Raw genomic sequence first — 19216 nt, forward strand, 5'->3', positions numbered from 1 at the left:
TATCGTTCGGTCAATTGTACGATATCGCGATTAAAGAATTCTGTTTAAATGGATTAACAATGAAACCGTCCGTCAATGTTTACCATGAGATATTAAATTGTCTGGTATGATTTATACGTTAAGGGACAGATATATCAGTCAACTTGCTCGTGTATTGCGTTCGAATACACAGGATCGCCGACGAGATGTACATATATTCATTGGGAAATTGTGGCATAATAATAACATCTAGTTAATAATACGTAAGCTATTATGCACCTGTTGTTTATTAATGCTCGACTGATCCTTTATATTTCGACGTGTGGCTGTTCATTAGCGAAGATCAATATTTATTAACCGCGCCAGCTGGATCGCAATACCAGACAGGCAATCACAAACATCTCGAAATAATCGAATAATGTGTAAATTCGAGTAATAAGCGTTTGAATAAAACAATAATTACGGGTCAGATCCGTTAGTCTGACTAGAATTTCATAAAGTTACTTAATATTCAATATCCTTTCGATTCCTTTGGCTTGAAAAATGCTTATTTGATATTGGAGAATATAATGCATTTTTGCTTCAGTTTTAACACTATTAACGAAGAAACCACAAATAAACTGTGAACGAAACCTATTGTTAATAATAATATCTTGCTTGTATTGAGTAAGCATTTCATTCTAAACATATACGAAATATAAATTTGTTCATATATTTTTATATTCCACGTAACGTGTATCAGGTATTTATTTTTCATGCACTGAGAGTCACATTTAATGATACACGTTCGATAATTAAAAAACAGTTTCCAATATTAACGGTGCTTCTATTTTCTGTCATAATTATCGTTATCAAAAATTAAAATAAAAAGAGTGTTCTTTCTGATACTTTTATTAATTGGAAAAATCGTTAACGGACAGCGGAGAAAAATGTTTGCAATATAGAGTGCAGTACAAGATTGATTTTTAAATAAAGTAAAGACCAAAGGATTCTATCGACTTTCTTCTAAATAATATCAATGAGTGGAAAGTGCACAGATACATTTATATTATTTAATTTTACTTGTTTCAAAATTACACAGGTCAATGTTATCGAAAGTGGTCCAAACGTGTGACCAAAAAAGAACGTTTAATACGAAATAAATTAAGCTATACCTATATGTTATGTATTTCAGAATCGATATGTTTTGTTCATGTTTTCCTTAGAACACGTACTATCCGTCAGCGAGAAGAAGCCTAACGAGTGTTTACGTTCCCACTCTAGTTTACAATTTACCAGCTCCCCCTACCGTCGCACGCATTGTCGCTATTGGCGGAGGTCACCCGCTGGTGATCTTCGTCGCTGTCCCCAGCCAATAGCAACAATGCGTACGAGGGTAGGGAAGTTAGGGGACTTTAATATTGAGTGGGGATGCAAACACTCGTTAAGATTTTTCTCACGGACGGACTATACATGCATGGGTAGTAATATTCATAAAGTCACTTAATCGACTATTTTAGCAATGAAATAGATCTTCGATAATGTAACAAAAAAATATCACCGACAGAGGTATAATAGTAAGTACTCGATTGACAAAAAATTCCTTTAATAAATTTACTTTTATATTAAAAAACCAGCTGGTTGCAATTTGGAATTATTGAATTTAGCACAGATTTGTTCAAACTATCAAGACAAACAACTAAGCTTCTAGAAACAAGGTCGCGATAAACGGAAAAGGTTTCGCCAAGGTACGCCAAGGTACGAACAATGTCGTCAAAGTGATAATTACGCCGGTGTACGTCAGTCGATATCCTGTTAAACAGCAACAAAATAAATTAATATAAAAGTAGAAGTTCTAAATGTCTCTGGGAACATTGGGACTTCTCTGCTTTTACTGTTTTACAGCTGACGGTGAAACCTTTGAGCTATATTTCATTACGCGAGCGAAGGTGGAGAAACGGAGAAACGGGGAGAGAGAGAAGACGATCGAAAGCGACCGTACGGCCGATTCGAAGTTACCGACTTCCTTCATTTCGCAATTAAATACTTGGGATAGGTGCGATTTAATTAACGAGCTCGCGAAACGTCATACTTATTCGGCGAAACGGGGGCGCGATGGGCACGTCGGCGCTCGACCCAAGTTTATTCTTCGCGACAAGAGAGATTTAAGGGACATTATCGCAGCATTGTTTCGCTGTTTCAGACTTTGGCATAACTACGGGCAAGCAGGAGGCGGAATTTCCCTGTGCCTTTGCGTACAACAGCAACGAGACTCGGAACGGTACGTTCGCATCCCCAAACTACCCCGGTTTGTATCCGCGGAACACGGAATGTTACTACTTTTTCAACGGCCAGCCCACCGAACGAGTCCATCTTCATTTCCATTTCTTCGACATCGAGGGAGTACCACCGTAAGTCCAAATTGTTTTAATTATTGATAACAATAGGAAAGATTACGAAAGACGGGGCCACCTTTTCACTGCGTCACGCAGACCTTCGTTAATACCAAAACTACTGCTTTAAGACACGACTAGTCAACAATATTCGTAATTATTCCTACAAATCTACCGAAGGACTAAGGGATTTGACTGTCCAAGTTATTTCCGAGTACTGCCCTAAGTTCAAATTGTTTTAATTATTAAAAACAAAAGGAAAGATTACGAGAGATCACCTTTTCACTATGCCATGCAGATCTTCGTTAACACCAGAACTACTGTTGTATTTTTCATTACAACTAGAAATTTAAGAGTCGACTAACCAACAATATTCGCAATTATTCCTACGAATCTACCGAAGGGCTAAGGGATTCGACTGCCCAAGTTATTTCTGAGCAGTCAAGATGAGGTTAATGTCCCTGTTGACGATCCGCGATTTATCTGTCCCTGGAATTGCCTTCTGAATTGAAATTCTGAATGGTACAGCTCGTAACTTTTCATTTCAACCACGGCTAACGAGAACGGTATGATTTCACGGTCTATGACAGGGGCATTCAATCATCCTCTACCACAAAACTGAATTCAAAGAGCAATTTCATTAGTTCCGGTATTCAATAGCGAAAATACGCCTCTCCTGGAATTTGGGCACGTTGTAGATCACGACTTTACACGGTTAGCATCGGAAGAAGTACCGTTGTCACGTTACTTGTTCTTGGTATTGAATAAATTGCAAGAAGTTGCACGCGCTTGGTATTAACGGAAAAAGTTTTGTTACGGTATTCGAATTAATTAAACGCTCGAAGAGAAGGTACGCGCAAGATGGAGATTTTCGAGAGTAGAATTAAGCGAATCCAAATTAAAAAGAGCGAATCGTTACGCGAATTCATTGACTAGAACTGTTGAGTTGCTTCAAAAGATCAATAACTATTCAATTTTAGATAGAACTCACAGTTTCGTTGGTTGATGGAAATTCTTTTTGGACGACTCCTTTTCCATAAAGAAAGCAATTTAATACGGTTTTTACTCTTGACTCTGATATTTTCGTTTTTTGCAATCTGGGCGGAATAGGTTTCTTCCACCGCTGGTTATGATACCATTTCCATAAACTCTGGTCAATTCCCCGTAAATATCCATCCACGACTGGTCATTTTTAGTAAACACAATTTATTAAAATTATTGCATCGATTCGTGAGAGATAGTCTACGACTTGGATATGTTTTCTATATTACATACGTCATTAATGCATACAATTTGCAATTCAATAATTAAAAACAACTGATTGTAACCAATATACAACTGTAATGATCAAGAGTTAAACACGGTTGGCAGCAATTTAATATTAAAATCAGGCTTGATAAAATATCTTATTTATCCTGTAATTTGCAAAATAATTTTGATCAATCGGTTTCATGGAATGTTATTTTTGATCTCGTTTAACTGTTCGAAAACTAAAAAAGTATAAATAATGATTTAAATGTTGAATTGTTAAATTGATAAAGTGGGCTGAAAATTCAGTGCCAATTCCGTACGCAATCTAATAGAGAACGAACTTCCAAATGACGCAAGCGTAAAAAAATACAGTCACCAAACACAAACGATGATCCAACAACTTCATAGTGGCTGGAATTTCGCTTACCGAATACCTTTTCGTCACTCGACCAGACGAGATGAGACAGAGTAAGCATCTTTAGTCAACTAGAAGTCTACTGGTACCAAATCGATACTAGTTCGATTAGCCAATCCTGCTGTAGCTCGACGTTCTACTAAATCAAACTGCATCAAACAAAGTTTCGAGCTGCTTATTGGAGACGAAGACGCTACGTCCAAAGGTGTCCTTTAATCGATAGCCCGAAAGTCCATCGAAACGTCGAAGTGTTTGCTGTAGGTTGACTAATTAACGAGCACATTAATTAGAGCAACGGAAGTTAAACATAATCCACGGATCGATGTTAAGGTAAACGAAATCGAAATGACTACCGTGGAAAAAGAAACGAAAAATCTGGCCACGCAATGACCTAATTGGATCTTATTAAATCGTCATCAATAACCATGATGTTGTGTGGCCCTTCGTTCATTACCACGGATGGCTAATTAGTCGTGTTTTGCTACTTCCTACCGAACTTTTAAACAATCGTGCCAAGAGGAAGCACGAAGTAGGTCTCGCGACTTCGATCGATTCGAGTTGCCCGAAATACGGCCTAAATTTAATATTTTCAAATTAGCCCAACCGACAGCGGTTTTTAAAGAAGTAAACTTGATCTTCGTATATTCTCTACGCCTTTATCCACAGAAAACCTGATTTTTTAATTATCAGTGCAAAAGTTATTCGAAGGGATCATTTTAAACGACTTACACTGTACGTGACGATTAAATGCTGGTTTATGTAACATTCAGACTCCAGTAGTTATTGTGTGGTATTCAGACATTGATAGATATCGAGATTAATTCGAAAGAAGTGGTCAGGGAGCTGATTAAGCCACTTCGAAGCGTGTAATATTGGAGAAGGAGCTGATCGAAGCTACCTGGTCGCGAACAATGACTTGATTAAAGCCACCTCAGAAGATTCGAGGAGCTAGCCAGAGCTACCTCAAAAGGATGACTAAGGAGCTGGTTAAAAGTATCTTAGCAGCGCCTGTAGTTTGAAATAGTCGCAAGCTCACTATAGTACTTCCGCAAGTTCTCTAATTTCCTCTGGCTCGCGGCCCTGTATTTATACGGACTCGAGACCCTCTACTCTCGAAATCGAATGGTGGGGAGACAGGGAGGGCAGAATCGATTTTGATTGGTGTGAAGCTTCACACTCTCAGCCCTATATTATCTGTCTACGCGCTTGCAAACGCTTTCCACGCAGCATATAAGGTTTTCAAAGTATTCTCTGCACCATAAATGGAACAAGAACTACAAATAACAATGAAATCCAAAGTCGAATTATTTAAATACATCAATCTAAATGATGCTGAATACATCAATCTTTTCTATTTATTGTACCAGATACAAACACAGTTGGAAACGAAGAAACGAAAAATATATCTTGTTAATTTTCGTATTTATTTAACGACTTGGTTCACCAAATAAAAAGAGAAAAGTAAAATGTACGCGGACGAAGTGTATAGAGCAGAATGATGCTTTCACCAAATTAGGCTGTTTTGCAATTTAACCCAATAAGTAAGTCGTTGGTAGTCGCGAAGACATTTAAACTTTTAACGAACTTGGAACTGCTTGTTATCGTCATACTACCAAAGAATTTAGTATTAAATTGATCTTATACAATTTGTGTTTACTTTGGAACTTACTCGTAGCTTCGATGTAGAGGTCTTTAAGTTTGCTAATTTATATAATAGAAATCAGTATTAGGAAGGATGGGTGGAAAGACAATGTCCTTCCATTTTTTAGACGTTCATCACACTTAAAACTTTCAAGATTTTCGAGGCATTCAAAGCCTCTAAAACATTCAACAGTCTCTAGACTTTTAAGAGCTCCATTACTCCCAGGAATATGCCAAAATGTCGAGACAAAAATTCGTTCCTTAACTCAAGATATAGTGGGACTCCGCTGCTCCAACTTGCAAATTTTCAAGCAAGTTAAGAGTATGAAGATTTGAGAGACTTCGAAACTCTCTCAGAACTACGATAGCCTTGTTATTCTTGAGAGCCTTGAATATTTTGTGTCTCGAGTCTTAAAACTTTCTGGCTATTCTCAAAATTTGTGACAATTTTATTGTGTGCTTCTATAATCTTTGAACATTCTTTGTTCCCGTATTTATCTTTCCTTCCAGATCACCAAGAATTCGAAAACATTTACCCATGAAAGATTTCTGAGAATTCACTGGAACTTCGAAGACATTTTGAGACCGTTCGAATCAAAATCTCTTAACGTAGTTTGAATCGAAGATACTCGTACCTATCATTGCAAACCTGTCTCTCGAATTACCAAAGGTTTTCATCTTGCTTATTTCCCTCCGAGAACGTCGAATCGTAAACTCTGCAGCTCGAACGAAAGTTCAATTAGACGAAGTGCAGCGCGGCGACACCTCGCCAGATTATTGCGTTTCTATCGCCAACCGAGAAGGATACATTTCTACTCGTAAACCGGAAACCCGTGTGTAAACAGTCCAAAATATATGTCTCGAAACGAGGAGAACGAACGGATGATCTATCACAGGAATTGCCACTTGTGTCATCGGTACAAGGAGCCGATCGCGACGTGTATGTATCTCGCCCTTTGCACGATAATGGCGTCATCGTTCAGTTATCAATATTTCTTACAGCCGCTGTACATTATTTGCAGCAACGGGTGCATTCCTCGACCGGGGCGAACGACCGCATAAATCGTCGATATCAGTTCCATTTATTTGGCGGATCGCCACTTCCTTTTTGCCTTTAATTACGGAACGCAGATCGTAACAGTCCCTACGGTTTCGTAATATTTCTGTTATTTCCGTAACCGCAATTGGCGGAGAACTACGTAGCGATGGGATCAAACACCTTCCAAGCAGATTCGAATCTTCCAACCGTAATAAATAAAATATACTGAACGAGTATCCCCTAAATGGAAACTTTAATAGGTTACGCTCGTTAAAATATTTAACGTATCACGTACCAAATAGAGCTTGGTAAATTTAATAAAAATTGAACAACGTTAATTTTATTTCTAATAACCGAGCAAGTACATTTGCTCACCACATTTTCAAGCGAGAACCGATCTCTCCTTCGCCGTATAATACATCGCATGTTTAATTGTGGCGATTCGACTCGGGAGGAAAGCTCCGGGGCTAATTGCTCGCGTAAGAGGACTTATTGCGCATACTGAAGTTGATCCCATCACTATACGTGACCGTTGCCCTCGGTCGAGCGCGTCCCCATTAAAGTTATTTTCGCGCCGAGTCGAACGGGACAAAAAATCGAACTTGGCACACCCGTGGCCCGCAAAAATAAAGCGTTATTTCTGACGCCCCCACGGTTGGCCCATTCTCCCCGAACTTTAATCGCGGATTACGTGATCGGAGGATCCGTTGACTCCGGGAGCAAAACGGGCGGGAAATATTTATGGGGAGCAACCGGGAGGGGGAGGGGAACGGGGGAATAAAATCCGCGAACGGCGGGAATATCCGTAGGATTCTGATTGTAAAGCCTGGATGGTACGCGGCCTGGTTACACATGTATATTAAAGTTATGCGCGGGAAGAGCCAAGATTGAATTACTTATGGAATTGCCGGTCCACGGCTATGAAAGCAATTTACGATCACGCGCAAGGAGACGGAGAAAAAGCATTCGAAATCTCCTCGATATTCCCCCTTGATAAGGTGAATATTTCAAGAGACTTCGTTTCGTCTGCTTCGGACACTTCGACCGCCGTGTATATCAATTTATCCGTGGATCGCGCGACACGAAATTTTCACGAAAATTTTACGTTATAATCGAGGAACTTAGACGCTCGTGAATTATATATACACACGATTGTATTTTATAAATGAAGGAAAAGATTAGGCGAAAGCTTGTCTTCCGAGCCGAAACTGGAGATGCCATGAACGTTTAATGGGATTCTAAATGCGTGTTTCGCCCTACGGAAACGAGTTAATGGGAAACGTGTTTATACCAACAGTTCTGTATAGTGCTATGTCGACTGTTTGAAGTAACAGGTTGAAAATTTCTTCCGATAATTAATTTGACGGATAATATTGATACTGTCCCTGTATAGTCCGGGCCACGATATAGCGAGGTCGTAAATTCGAGCAGGTGTCAAAATTTACACGTTTCAGCACCCGAAACAAGTGAATTGACAGAAATACGAACAGCTAAGGGCCTTACGAAGAAATGTTTTATCTAGTGTCGCCATTTTTAGAGGTATCGTAACAGGCAAAGGTCTTACTCAAGTCTTTAATACTAGATTTACGGGCATTGATCGCGCGTATATTTATTGATACCTTTCATGTTGACGATTACCTTACAATACGATTTTTTTTTTTTAATTAGAATAAGTATTCATGCCATTGCATCAATCAAATTCAACATAAGTTGTTAAAAAATATTTACGCGTTCTGCAATTTTAAATATGGAATCAAACATCCGTCAAATTGACGGCTTCTGTAAATCTAGTGTTAATATCTGTTACCAGGTAACAACATTAATTACAGCGGGACCCATGTACGCCCGCCAAAAGGTCTAAAGAAACCCTCCTGACCCGTAGCAAGAATAAGTTTATGAAGCCATCGACCATTGGTTGTCTTCCACGCCGTTCTATAATCCGCAATTTGGTTCTCTATTTTAGGCTTAAACATTTTTCAGTTTTATTTCGTCTTGCATGACTTACAAGGAACCATCGCGAACGGTCCGGCTTCGATTTTGATGAAACTTTGTACACTTATAAAGCAGCCAAAAATAATCGACACGTATTTTTTTTTAGCTGCGGTAACTCGAGTTTAAGGGGTGAAACCACCCCTTGAAGTTTTGGCTCGAAACGGCTATCTCGAAAACGGAAAGACATACAAAAAAATTGTTAATGGGCGAGGTTGATGGTTTCTTATGTACAATAACATGGTGTTAAAGAATTTAAAAAAATACAATTTGTTTATAACAAAAAAAAATTTATTAACTTAATTTTTCATTTTATTGAAATTTTCATAATGACAAAAAATGACGAGCATTTTATTCCAAATCCATTGGTATGCGATTTTTTAAAATTGCCTCTTACAGTTTTGCAGATTTTGATGATTTACATCTTGCGCGCACATCCATTATGGTAGTAGCCGTTCTAACTTTGATTTTAATGAAGCACTGTAGGCTTGCACTAAATCAAAGTTAGAACGGCTACTACCATAATGAATGTGCGCGCAAGATGCAAATCATCAAAATCTGCAAAACTGTAAGAGGCAATTTTAAAATATTACATACCAATGGATTTGGAAAAGTTCGGCCACCCTTGGGAAAAATTTTAATGGGAGATTCTAGAGGCCAAAATAAGACGAAAATCAAGAATATCAATTTGTTGATTGAGCCTTCGTTAAAAAGTTATTAAAAAATTAAATTAAAAAATTTCAAATCCTCCAGGAAAAAATTATTTTCGGTTGCGGGGGCCAATTACAATCATTTTTGGTCAATACATATACCCACGAAATCCTACGCACTTTCGAGAAAAAAATTCCTAATCGAAAATGTAATTTATGGCCAGAAATGTTGGCCGAAAATTTCATGCGAATCTTTAAAATGTCATAACTTCTGAACAGATTGAAGGATTTTAATTTTCAAGAATGCAAACGACGCGTATTTTAATCAAGAATACGTAGAAATCGCAAAAATATGCAAAAAGTTGATCCTTGACCCCGCAAAATGAGAAAAACCCCATAAAAATGGTCCAATCTTCAAACAGCCATAATTCCTACAATAGTGAATATATTTCAATGAAACTTTTTTCTGAAGTAGAGCTCATAGGTACCTACAAAAAAGTATTGGCCAACTTTTTTGTAGGGCGTTAAACAAAATTATTAAAAATGAAAAACGAATTTTTAAGAAAAATACACAGGGCCGTAGGTGCCTCAATTTTTCAGCGAAAAAAAAAAATTAGTTTCATCTGCGGGGGTCAATTTCAATCATTTTTGGTCAATATATATACCCCCGAAATCCTAGGCACTTTAGAGAAAAAAATTCGAGAATGTGTGAAATTTTTCAACAAAATTAATAAATTTCAAACTATTCTGAAAAAATTATTTTCGGTTGCAAGGGTCGATTACAATCATTTTTGGTCATTACACATTCCCCCGAAATCTTGGGCATTTCGGAGAAAAAAATTCAGTACGGGCGGAACTTTAAACGTTAATAATTTCTTAACGAAGCCTCCATCAACAAATTGGTATTCTTGTATTTTTCCCGATTTTGTCCTCTAGAAGTAGTGCAAGCCTACAGTGCTTCATTAAAATCAAAGTTAGAACGGCTACTACCATAATGAATGTGCGCGCAAGATGTAAATCATCAAAATCTGCAAAACTGTAGGAGGCAATTTTAAAAAATCGCATACCAATGGATTTGGAATAAAATGCTCGTCATTTTTTGTCATTATGAAAATTTCAATAAAATGAAAAATTAAGTTAATAAATTTTTTTTTGTTATAAACAAATTGTATTTTTTTAAATTTTTTAACACCATGTTATTGTACATAAGAAACCATCAACCTCGCCCACTAACAATTTTTTTGTATGTCTTTCCGTTTTCGAGATAGCCGTTTCGAGGCAAAACTTCAAGGGGTGGTTTCACCCCTTAAACTCGAGTTACCGCAGCTAAAAAAAAATACGTGTCGATTATTTTTGGCTGCTTTATAAGTGTACAAAGTTTCATCAAAATCGAAGCCGGACCGTTTGCGATGGTTCCTTGTTAGTAAGGTCAAGGCGCTTCATAAAAATTATTACCTGCTACGGTCGAGGCACGCGGAATTTCCCGGACGTCATTCGATGGCGCCCTCGGTACCTAACGGTGACCGATGGCTTGGAGGCGGTCACCTGTAATATTTTCGACAAATACTTCTCCAATCAGGGAAAACGACCGCCTTCCCTGACAAAATTCAAAATACCACAGCAGCCAATCCGCGTGCCTCATCCCCGTCAGAATCCAAGGCCGATTTGTATTTAAGGGTAGCTTTTCTGACGGGGAGAGGCATAACAACAAAAAGTTAGAATCGATTACCATCAAATAAACATTTTTTAAAACCAGCTAGCAAGGTTAAACAAGAAAGGTGAAGACTTCACTGTAGTAGACTAAGATAGATTATTAAATATTAAAATAGTTAATTGTATCTCAATCATTACACCAACCACCAAATATTCAAGCGCTATTAAGTTACCGCTTGAAGCGCATCACAGAATCGAAAAAGATAAGTGTGCGCGCTGAACAATATCTTAATGTACCTGCTTATAATATATCCATGTAGAAAATGAAAAAAGATAGTGCAGTTACAGACACAGAAAGACATTCAAAAAGGTATCCTCAAGCCAGATGTCATGTCGGTCCCAACCCTCGACAGTTTGGTTTACGACCTCGCTATATTGTGGCCCGGACTATAACTGTTCGATCAAATGTTTTTGACACTTTTAATGTCTTTTTCCCGTCTTTTAATAAAAAAAATATTAATGTTTCACAGCATTAAACTATTAAAATTCGAGTAACGATGTTAAATTGTTTTAACGACAATTTTGGAGCATGTTTTGACCGATAATGGCATTGAAACACAATTTTCCTTGGTGAGCGTTCTTTAAAACTATTCAAACAATGTATGGAATAGTTCTTCTATCGCAGAATAAAAAAAAAATACTCAGGTGGCCCGTTTCGTAGAGAAGATGAATTAAGTCGTTTAGTGAAGGATTATAACTTAAGGGTGATTGATTTTACAGATGCGACCCTGTCTCGGCCAGCGACTTCGTCGAGTTTTCGAATTACAAGACCAGGGACCGAAAGTACCCGAGAAGTTGTGGTCAGCTGAAGGAGTTCGATGTCGCGAGTGACAGAAGGTTCTTTCGCGTGACTTTTAAGAGCAACGACAGATACGACGGAATGGGATTTAACGCCAGCTACGTGTTTGTAGACGAGGAAGGAAATTACACAACAAAGCCGCCGACGAGTAATGCGTCAACGTTAAAAGGTAAAACTAAACTTCTTTTCCTCCCGACGTTCGTTCCCTTTCATACTTGAATTTTTACGTTACCCGCACAATGGCGGTCTTTTTACCCCTTTCGTGTTAATTTCCGTACACAGGGAAACTGAAATGAGATTTCTAAAATACTAGTATAAACGCTTTCTATTAATTTGTGAAAAGTGTAGCTAATTAAAAGTATGCACGGGCAAAGTATACTTAATTTTTCTAAATAATTACATTACGACAAAACCTGTCAACACAAACCTGTCAAACTTATTTTAAATAAACCGTTCTTTAGCGCCAGTATAAACTTCGAAAGAATTGCGTGTTAATACTATTTTAAAAATATATTTTAATTAAATCCGCCGAAGAGTATTATACAACTTTCAAGAAGTAAAGTCGAGAGTTTGGGGGTTAACGAACATTTTAAAGAAGATGCCTGACGGTGGAAGAGTTGCGTACGAACTCCAGAAGCAGTCTGGTCGTTGTAATGCATATTCTGATGAACGAATCGATGTCGTGCAGCTGATACTAGTACTTAGAAACACGATATGAAGCTGGGTGGGCTCACGACACATAGTTTGCAATGCAAAGACCGTTACAATTCTGCATCGCGAAACGTTCGATACACGCATTTATAATATTTTCATGCGCTGAAAGGAGGTTTACCGTCGAACACAGAAGTTCTCCAACTTTTTACAAAACATTGGCGCGGAATCCCGGATGCAGCTTTAAAAAATCAAGCACCCTCGTCGGATTCGACCGGTTTATCGCGAAATCCTGTGAATAATAGACAGTTTACATCCAAAACAGCGGAAGCTCGCGTCGGTGTAAAAAAGATTGTACGCGATTTATAATAGGATTTGCAGTAGACGGCCCCCCCCCCCCGCTCTGCCCTGCAGATATTGATAGAGGAAATCGAATTTTTATGTACACACTTCCATTATTAAATCACTCGGAAAACGGATTCGTTTGCTTAATCGTACGTAAATCGGACGAATCGGGAGCACAGCGCGAAACAGGAAACGATGCCTGCCCTTAGGTGATGCTTCTTGTAATTTTAAGCTTTGCACGTGCCAGATATTATTGCATTTTCAGTCTCAAATATCAATAAGCCCCACACCGTCGAAAGAGTCGATCGTACTTTAATTTAACTTATCGGGGCAAGTGAAAATACCGGGTTCCACTTCAGGTAAATAAATTCTTAGACAACGTACGAAAAGTGTAAATGGTACTTTTATAGCCAACAAACCACAAAGAATACACAGGGGATAACGTTCTTCCGTTGGTGGATTTATTTTCTATACGTTTCAAAAGTAGGCAAAAGTTGAAAATATTATTCTTTGTTCGGAACGTATGAAATGAAATTTGATAATGCGTACCTTTTGTTTTCGAGAGAATTGACTTTGAAAATGTATTCGGCACGCGTGCAATAAAGTACAATTTGGACGCAAGTAGAAATAGTGAGCCACGGGACAGACGCGCGAAACAAATCATGTTCAATCACACGCGTATGCGAGAAATTTTCAAACCCGATTATGTCGAGAACGAAGCGTTATATGAAAAAATTTTATCCAACAATTTTGGCTCACTTTGTCTCGTAGAATCACCCTCCATCCCGGTTGTACCATAATTACCGGGGCGAAATGTATAAAAGTATTTCTCTGTTTGCAATGCAAATAAGTTATCACATTCATTTTGTTATCCACACTTTCGTGCAGACGAGAAAGCTTTTCTTAACTTGAATTTATAATTGCCAGAAATTGACACAAGGCTATATTTATAATGACATATTCACGTATTCATAATGACACATGATAACGCATTCGCCACGAGAAAAACACAGTGGCAACGCATTAACATTGTAACATTATATATTAATATATATGTTCAAATTGTGTTTAGACGTTGATTAATAATTAAAACCCGCATTTGCTTATAGAAGTGCCGGTAATAATTGCAGCAGTTTCATGAAATGAAATGAATATGGCAAATTTGAATAAATTGCACGCCAACGTTGAAATGATAAAACTTTTAATAGAATAAAATAAGAAATTCTTTTGAAATTCAGATTTTAAATATAATACTAGAGATTCGAAATTATTTTGTTGGTTTCTTTTTAATAAGTATCTTTCATACATTTCAACAATAACATTTCACACAAATTTCATCACATTAGAACAATGGTTTCGAAGAGAAGGCAATTAAATTCTGAATATGCTACGTGCGCGTACCGTGAGCTTTTTATTTAAAAAGTTTCCCATACGAACTCTTTCGTTTTCATAATATTACCCATACACCGTATGCGTATGCGCGTGTGGCACAAAAACAAACAAGAATAAAAAAAAAATACATATTCCGTGTATGGACGAATTCTTTTTTCGCCATTTAGATGCGCTGTAAAACGCGGAATACAAACCAATCGTAAAGACAAGAATCAAGTTTCCCGAGCATAAAGGGAAGCCGAACAAACTTACAGAAACCATTGGAACGATATACTTTAAATGGCGCAGTCAGCGTTGCTTCTTTTTCTTCGATTCTCGCAAACACATCGCGGCAGAAAGTTCGCATTTATGAGAACGTGAATTAATACACCTGATTCGCGCGCAGCCCGTCGAGCGAAATCAATTAATATCGAGCAATTCGCTACCACCTGCCAAATTAAATCGCGATAGGAAACCGTTATTCGTTTTCATTGGCGATCGTTACCGAATGCCAGAGATTCGAGACGCTTTTGTTACTTCTTCGGCCATTATTGGACGCTTAATAGTTATCTACCTCCCCGTCTTCAATTACCAACGTAATCCAATATCTTTAATACCAGGTAATCCCATAAATAATGCGAATTGTCTTTCATATTTACTGGGACATAATTCGAGGAACAATCGAAAAGCAGATAATCGCTCGAGAAAATAGCGTCGATCGTTACAAATGAAACTTCACCGTGTGGAATTGCTGTTTTGAGAAAAATTTATTTGAAAGTTCATGGATTACGACTACGCTCCTATCGTATTCGTAAATATTTACGGATACAGTGATTGAAAATATAATTTGCAAATTTACCATTAAAAATTATTTCCAAAACTGTTCTTATGGAATGGATAGTCTAGAATTTCAGAATAGATTTCCTGTTAAACACAGTATTTTATTTCGAATAAAAGATATGAGAATAATAAATACAAATAACAGAACTTTTTTGGTATATTCTTGTTACATAACAATTTCTATTTTTTATGAATTTTATTCATTTTCGTGAAAGTTTTATTTACTGCTGGAATCAGATCAGTATGTAGTAAACCACATAAATGAATTCGATGCGTACCGTCCAGTTTATCAAAGAAATGCATATTGGAACAAAGATTCGTGCGACATGCTCAAACACATCACTACTTTCGCTGAATGTTGTCGGACTACGAGCATTCGAGCCGCCAAGGCGGTAAGATGTGAACGAGTTCTCCTCAACAGAGCAACTGGTGTGAGATGTCCCAAGTCGACTCTTTCTTCGACACTATCTTATAAAATACCTTCCAGTGAAAGCACAATCCCGAGTGAATAGATTCAGTCCTGCCTTACAATCAAATTTTTGATAAAAGCCTTTCCCGTAGACCTGTAAACATTACTGAAAAGTCAGCCTTCGTTCACATCTCGAGAAGTCTTCGTTCGAACAAACAAATATCGATGTTTTCTCGTTACGATCAACGTAATACAATTGTAACATACTTAATTATCACGCACACCTCTATTTTAACCACTTTCCCGTAAAATTATTTTGGACGGTCGATTTAAAACACGAGACATTCGATTATTCCCATGAAACATGATAAAATACTTGGTTAAACAGATATCTCGACCGCGTAGCACGAAATGTTCGATTCTAGATTGACCCGTGTAATCGATACGATTAATAAACGCTATTCATTACCGTATGCAATAATCCGCGCACGACCACTCGTGTTTCATAATTTATGAATAAATCGATGAAGAGATTAATCCTGGGAAGAAATCGAAATAGGTTGTTCGATTGAATCTCGTGAAAGTTAAATGGAATCGAAATTACCGTAACAGGATTGCGGTATAATCTCCGAAATTGGTACAGCGATCGTATGTGAAAACTAATTACATTTGCATATAAAAACGATACAACAGGTACTATGGGGGTGTGTAAAAAAAAAAATCGAAAAATATTAGTAACATCAACAAGTAGTCCTAATAAATGAGTCGTGGGTTTTCAAACGGCGGCGGCGAGAACGCAAATGCGATCGGTTATAGCGTATTTTATCAAATAGCGCCGAATAGAGAATATCCGTAGATTAATTTAATGAATTTAATTCATGTAACGACACATTAAATACAAATCGCAATGGGCTGTTCCAATAGCCGTGGGTCTTGTACCGATACTACACTGTATCATTTACATTAATTTAAATTCACCCTATTTACGCTGCACCGGAATACTCTGTTCCGCTTTGTTCGCTGAAAGTAATATTCCATTGAGGGTGAAATGACGATCGATTCTTCGTATTCATCGTCTATCAAACATCATCTATTCGATCCTTGTTGTACTTTTCACCCTTTATATATCTACTCGTATCCTCCAAGAACTTCGATTCACAAACATTTTTCTATGCAAAAGGAAATTAAAAGAATACAAGATCGTATAAAGTTAATTTTTAATTTAAACTTAAGGGATAAAATTACCCTCCAAACGTTCATTCTATAATGGTATCTTGAAAACCGTTGAAAAGACAGGGGATTTAGAAATAATTCTTTCTGTGTTTGACAGAAACTGCCACGGTGTACAGATTGGTAAACAAATTTAGACAAATTGGTCCTGTCCGAGGACTAATTCGCGGCAATCAGTGCTGTTTCTCGCTCGCTGCTTTCTCCGCGATAGAGCAGGGATTCAAACGCAACAAGAATCGGTAGAAAAATAGCAAAGGAAATTGCAAGTTAAATTAAAAAGAAAATTCCGTGGATGTAACGCCAGCAACGGCAGCGGCGTAAACAACCAAGCAAACAGTACGATTCGCTGGCATCAGCTCATGCAATTTAGTCGATCATGAAAGTAATTAATGCGTCCGGCTCAATTCTCCCGTACAGATCCCGGCCAGTAATTGAACTCCTCTTCTCTCCATATTTGGAAAAACTAAACGAAGGCAATTATTACTCGTGCCAGGTCCCAAGCGCGGCTAATAAAATTGAATTGGACAACATTGTTTGCGAACATTCTGTAAATGGAACACGGGGCTCGGTGCATTTATAGTCGAGGTTGCGAGAGATTCCACATATTACGTGACCAAACGTATATAATTTAAAAAAAACTATCTTTCGGATTCAAATAATTAACAATGTTATCAGAGTGTAAAGAAGACGACGTTTTATGTCAGAGAATGGCATCTACCATAGTTTTCTTATTATTAACAAAAGAAACGAAATGATTCTATATACTGAATCAAAATCAGAATTCTGTAATGGAAACTGTTAGACTCGTTTCTTTACTTACTATTTTCTGAAAAAATCTATTACAATGGAACCTCGTTTATCCAAATCGATCCAAACGCGCATGGATAATTTCAAACATAGCCAAAATCGAACGAGGTTCATTTACAATGTTTTGCTCGTTCAAAGAAAATTGCAAGATTAAAGATTTCGAATAAAATTTGGTTATTTTCATTGATATGAATTATGACCAGCTCTTCCCTACGCGCTCATTATTCCCGAATACATAATCGATGTATATTATTTACTGTGAAACGATAGCGGGGGATCGCGCTACATTCCTATTCATTATTAAACAGAAACCGTTCCGAGCATCGCGTCGATCTTTTTTCCCCCCTTGCATACCTTCGAATGCAATTACTTGCAAGGTGTACGTTCGGCTGTGCCTTGTTGCCGGATTTTTCCAATGGTCTGTGTCACGACAAAACGAAAATCCCTGCAGGTCGTTTGCGATGCAGATCAACGCGAGAAACGCTGCGATGCCCCTCTCGTCGTAAAAGCGTACCGCATTGTACGTTGTTACGAGGATATACATAAATGTTCGTTCACCGCTTGTAAACTCATACAAGCGTCTGATTCGAAACCAAATGGCCGGAGAAAATGTCATTCGTTTATAAAATATTCATTGCTGATGATATAAATATTCGATGACTTGATGTAATCACGAGGAATCATATTCTTTAATGTACTATTTTGTTGTTAATTCAAATTTTTGTTGTACTAATCGAACGATGTGTAAAATAATTGGGAAACTATTAGATACTACTGAGAAAAATTTTTATTCGTTCCTGAATCATTTTACGAAATATGGGAACGATACTTTCTTTAATAAGTTGTTAGTGGACTTAATCAGCGCGATTAAACACGATCGGAATTAACAAGTAATAAAATTTGAAATGTAAATAACCGGGAACCGACGTTCCGGGCTGTGATTTAGTCATGATCTCGCTCTATTTAAATTGTAAATTTTATCGAGTGTTAATGCTGATCGTTTTAAACGGGTCGATTAAGTTTACGACTCAGAAAACAAATCATTGACAGTTTCAGCACGATAAATTATAAACGATGCTCTACCGGTTATGCAATAAAAGTTTAAAATAAAATTAAAACACCACATTGGACAGGAATGGACTTATTGCACAATCTAATATTTTTCTGAAAGCGAAAGAAACGCTAATATTATAAGATAGCCATCGCTAACTGCCTATATCTTTCAATTTTATCGTTAGTAACGAGGCATTTTCTGGATATTCCTCCAACACAGGTTAGGAGGGAACATCTATTCTCACTATCAGAAAATATTGTGACTTCCGCTCGAACAAAATTGCTACAGAATTTTTCACGCAGTAACTTACGATTACGTGCCATTGTGCCTAAAAATATCTCTGCTTTTCTCTGTTTATATTTAGAAATACCTCGAGTCACCTATTTGTATTATTAAATATTTGCGTCTTGGATTAGATTTTGCGTATCCCCTAATTATATAAATGACCGTGAATCATTAAATATGTAACGAAAACGTAAAACAATCCCGATTTTGCCCTACCGGCCGTGCTGCTTACAGCTGCCTGCTTCCTCTTCCGGATTAATTCGGACGTGTCGAGTTACTCGGAACGATTGGGTTGCCCGAGAATTTAGATGTCTCAGGTACCCATTCGAGCCAGCCTCAGGCTCTAATATCGGGTACACGAACATACACTACCATT

At 37.6% G+C, this 19216-nt stretch overlaps 1 protein-coding gene across 2 annotated transcripts in view; it reads left to right on the plus strand.

Moving 5' to 3' along the window:
- The window catches only part of LOC122403565 (suppressor of lurcher protein 1-like), a 240218-nt gene that overhangs the window by 218966 nt on the left and 2036 nt on the right, over nucleotides 1–19216 (plus strand). For both annotated transcript variants that reach the window (XM_043407157.1, XM_043407158.1), the window contains exons 4-5: nucleotides 2162–2369; nucleotides 11770–12017. In XM_043407157.1, the coding sequence (XP_043263092.1) occupies nucleotides 2162–2369; nucleotides 11770–12017 (456 nt within the window). The remainder of the gene's footprint in view (nucleotides 1–2161; nucleotides 2370–11769; nucleotides 12018–19216) is intronic.

This window comes from Colletes gigas, unplaced genomic scaffold, assembly GCF_013123115.1.
Source record: "Colletes gigas isolate AHSC1104 unplaced genomic scaffold, ASM1312311v1 Colletes_gigas_Sc00061, whole genome shotgun sequence".
In the NCBI taxonomy this organism is placed as follows: Eukaryota; Metazoa; Arthropoda; class Insecta; order Hymenoptera; family Colletidae; genus Colletes; species Colletes gigas.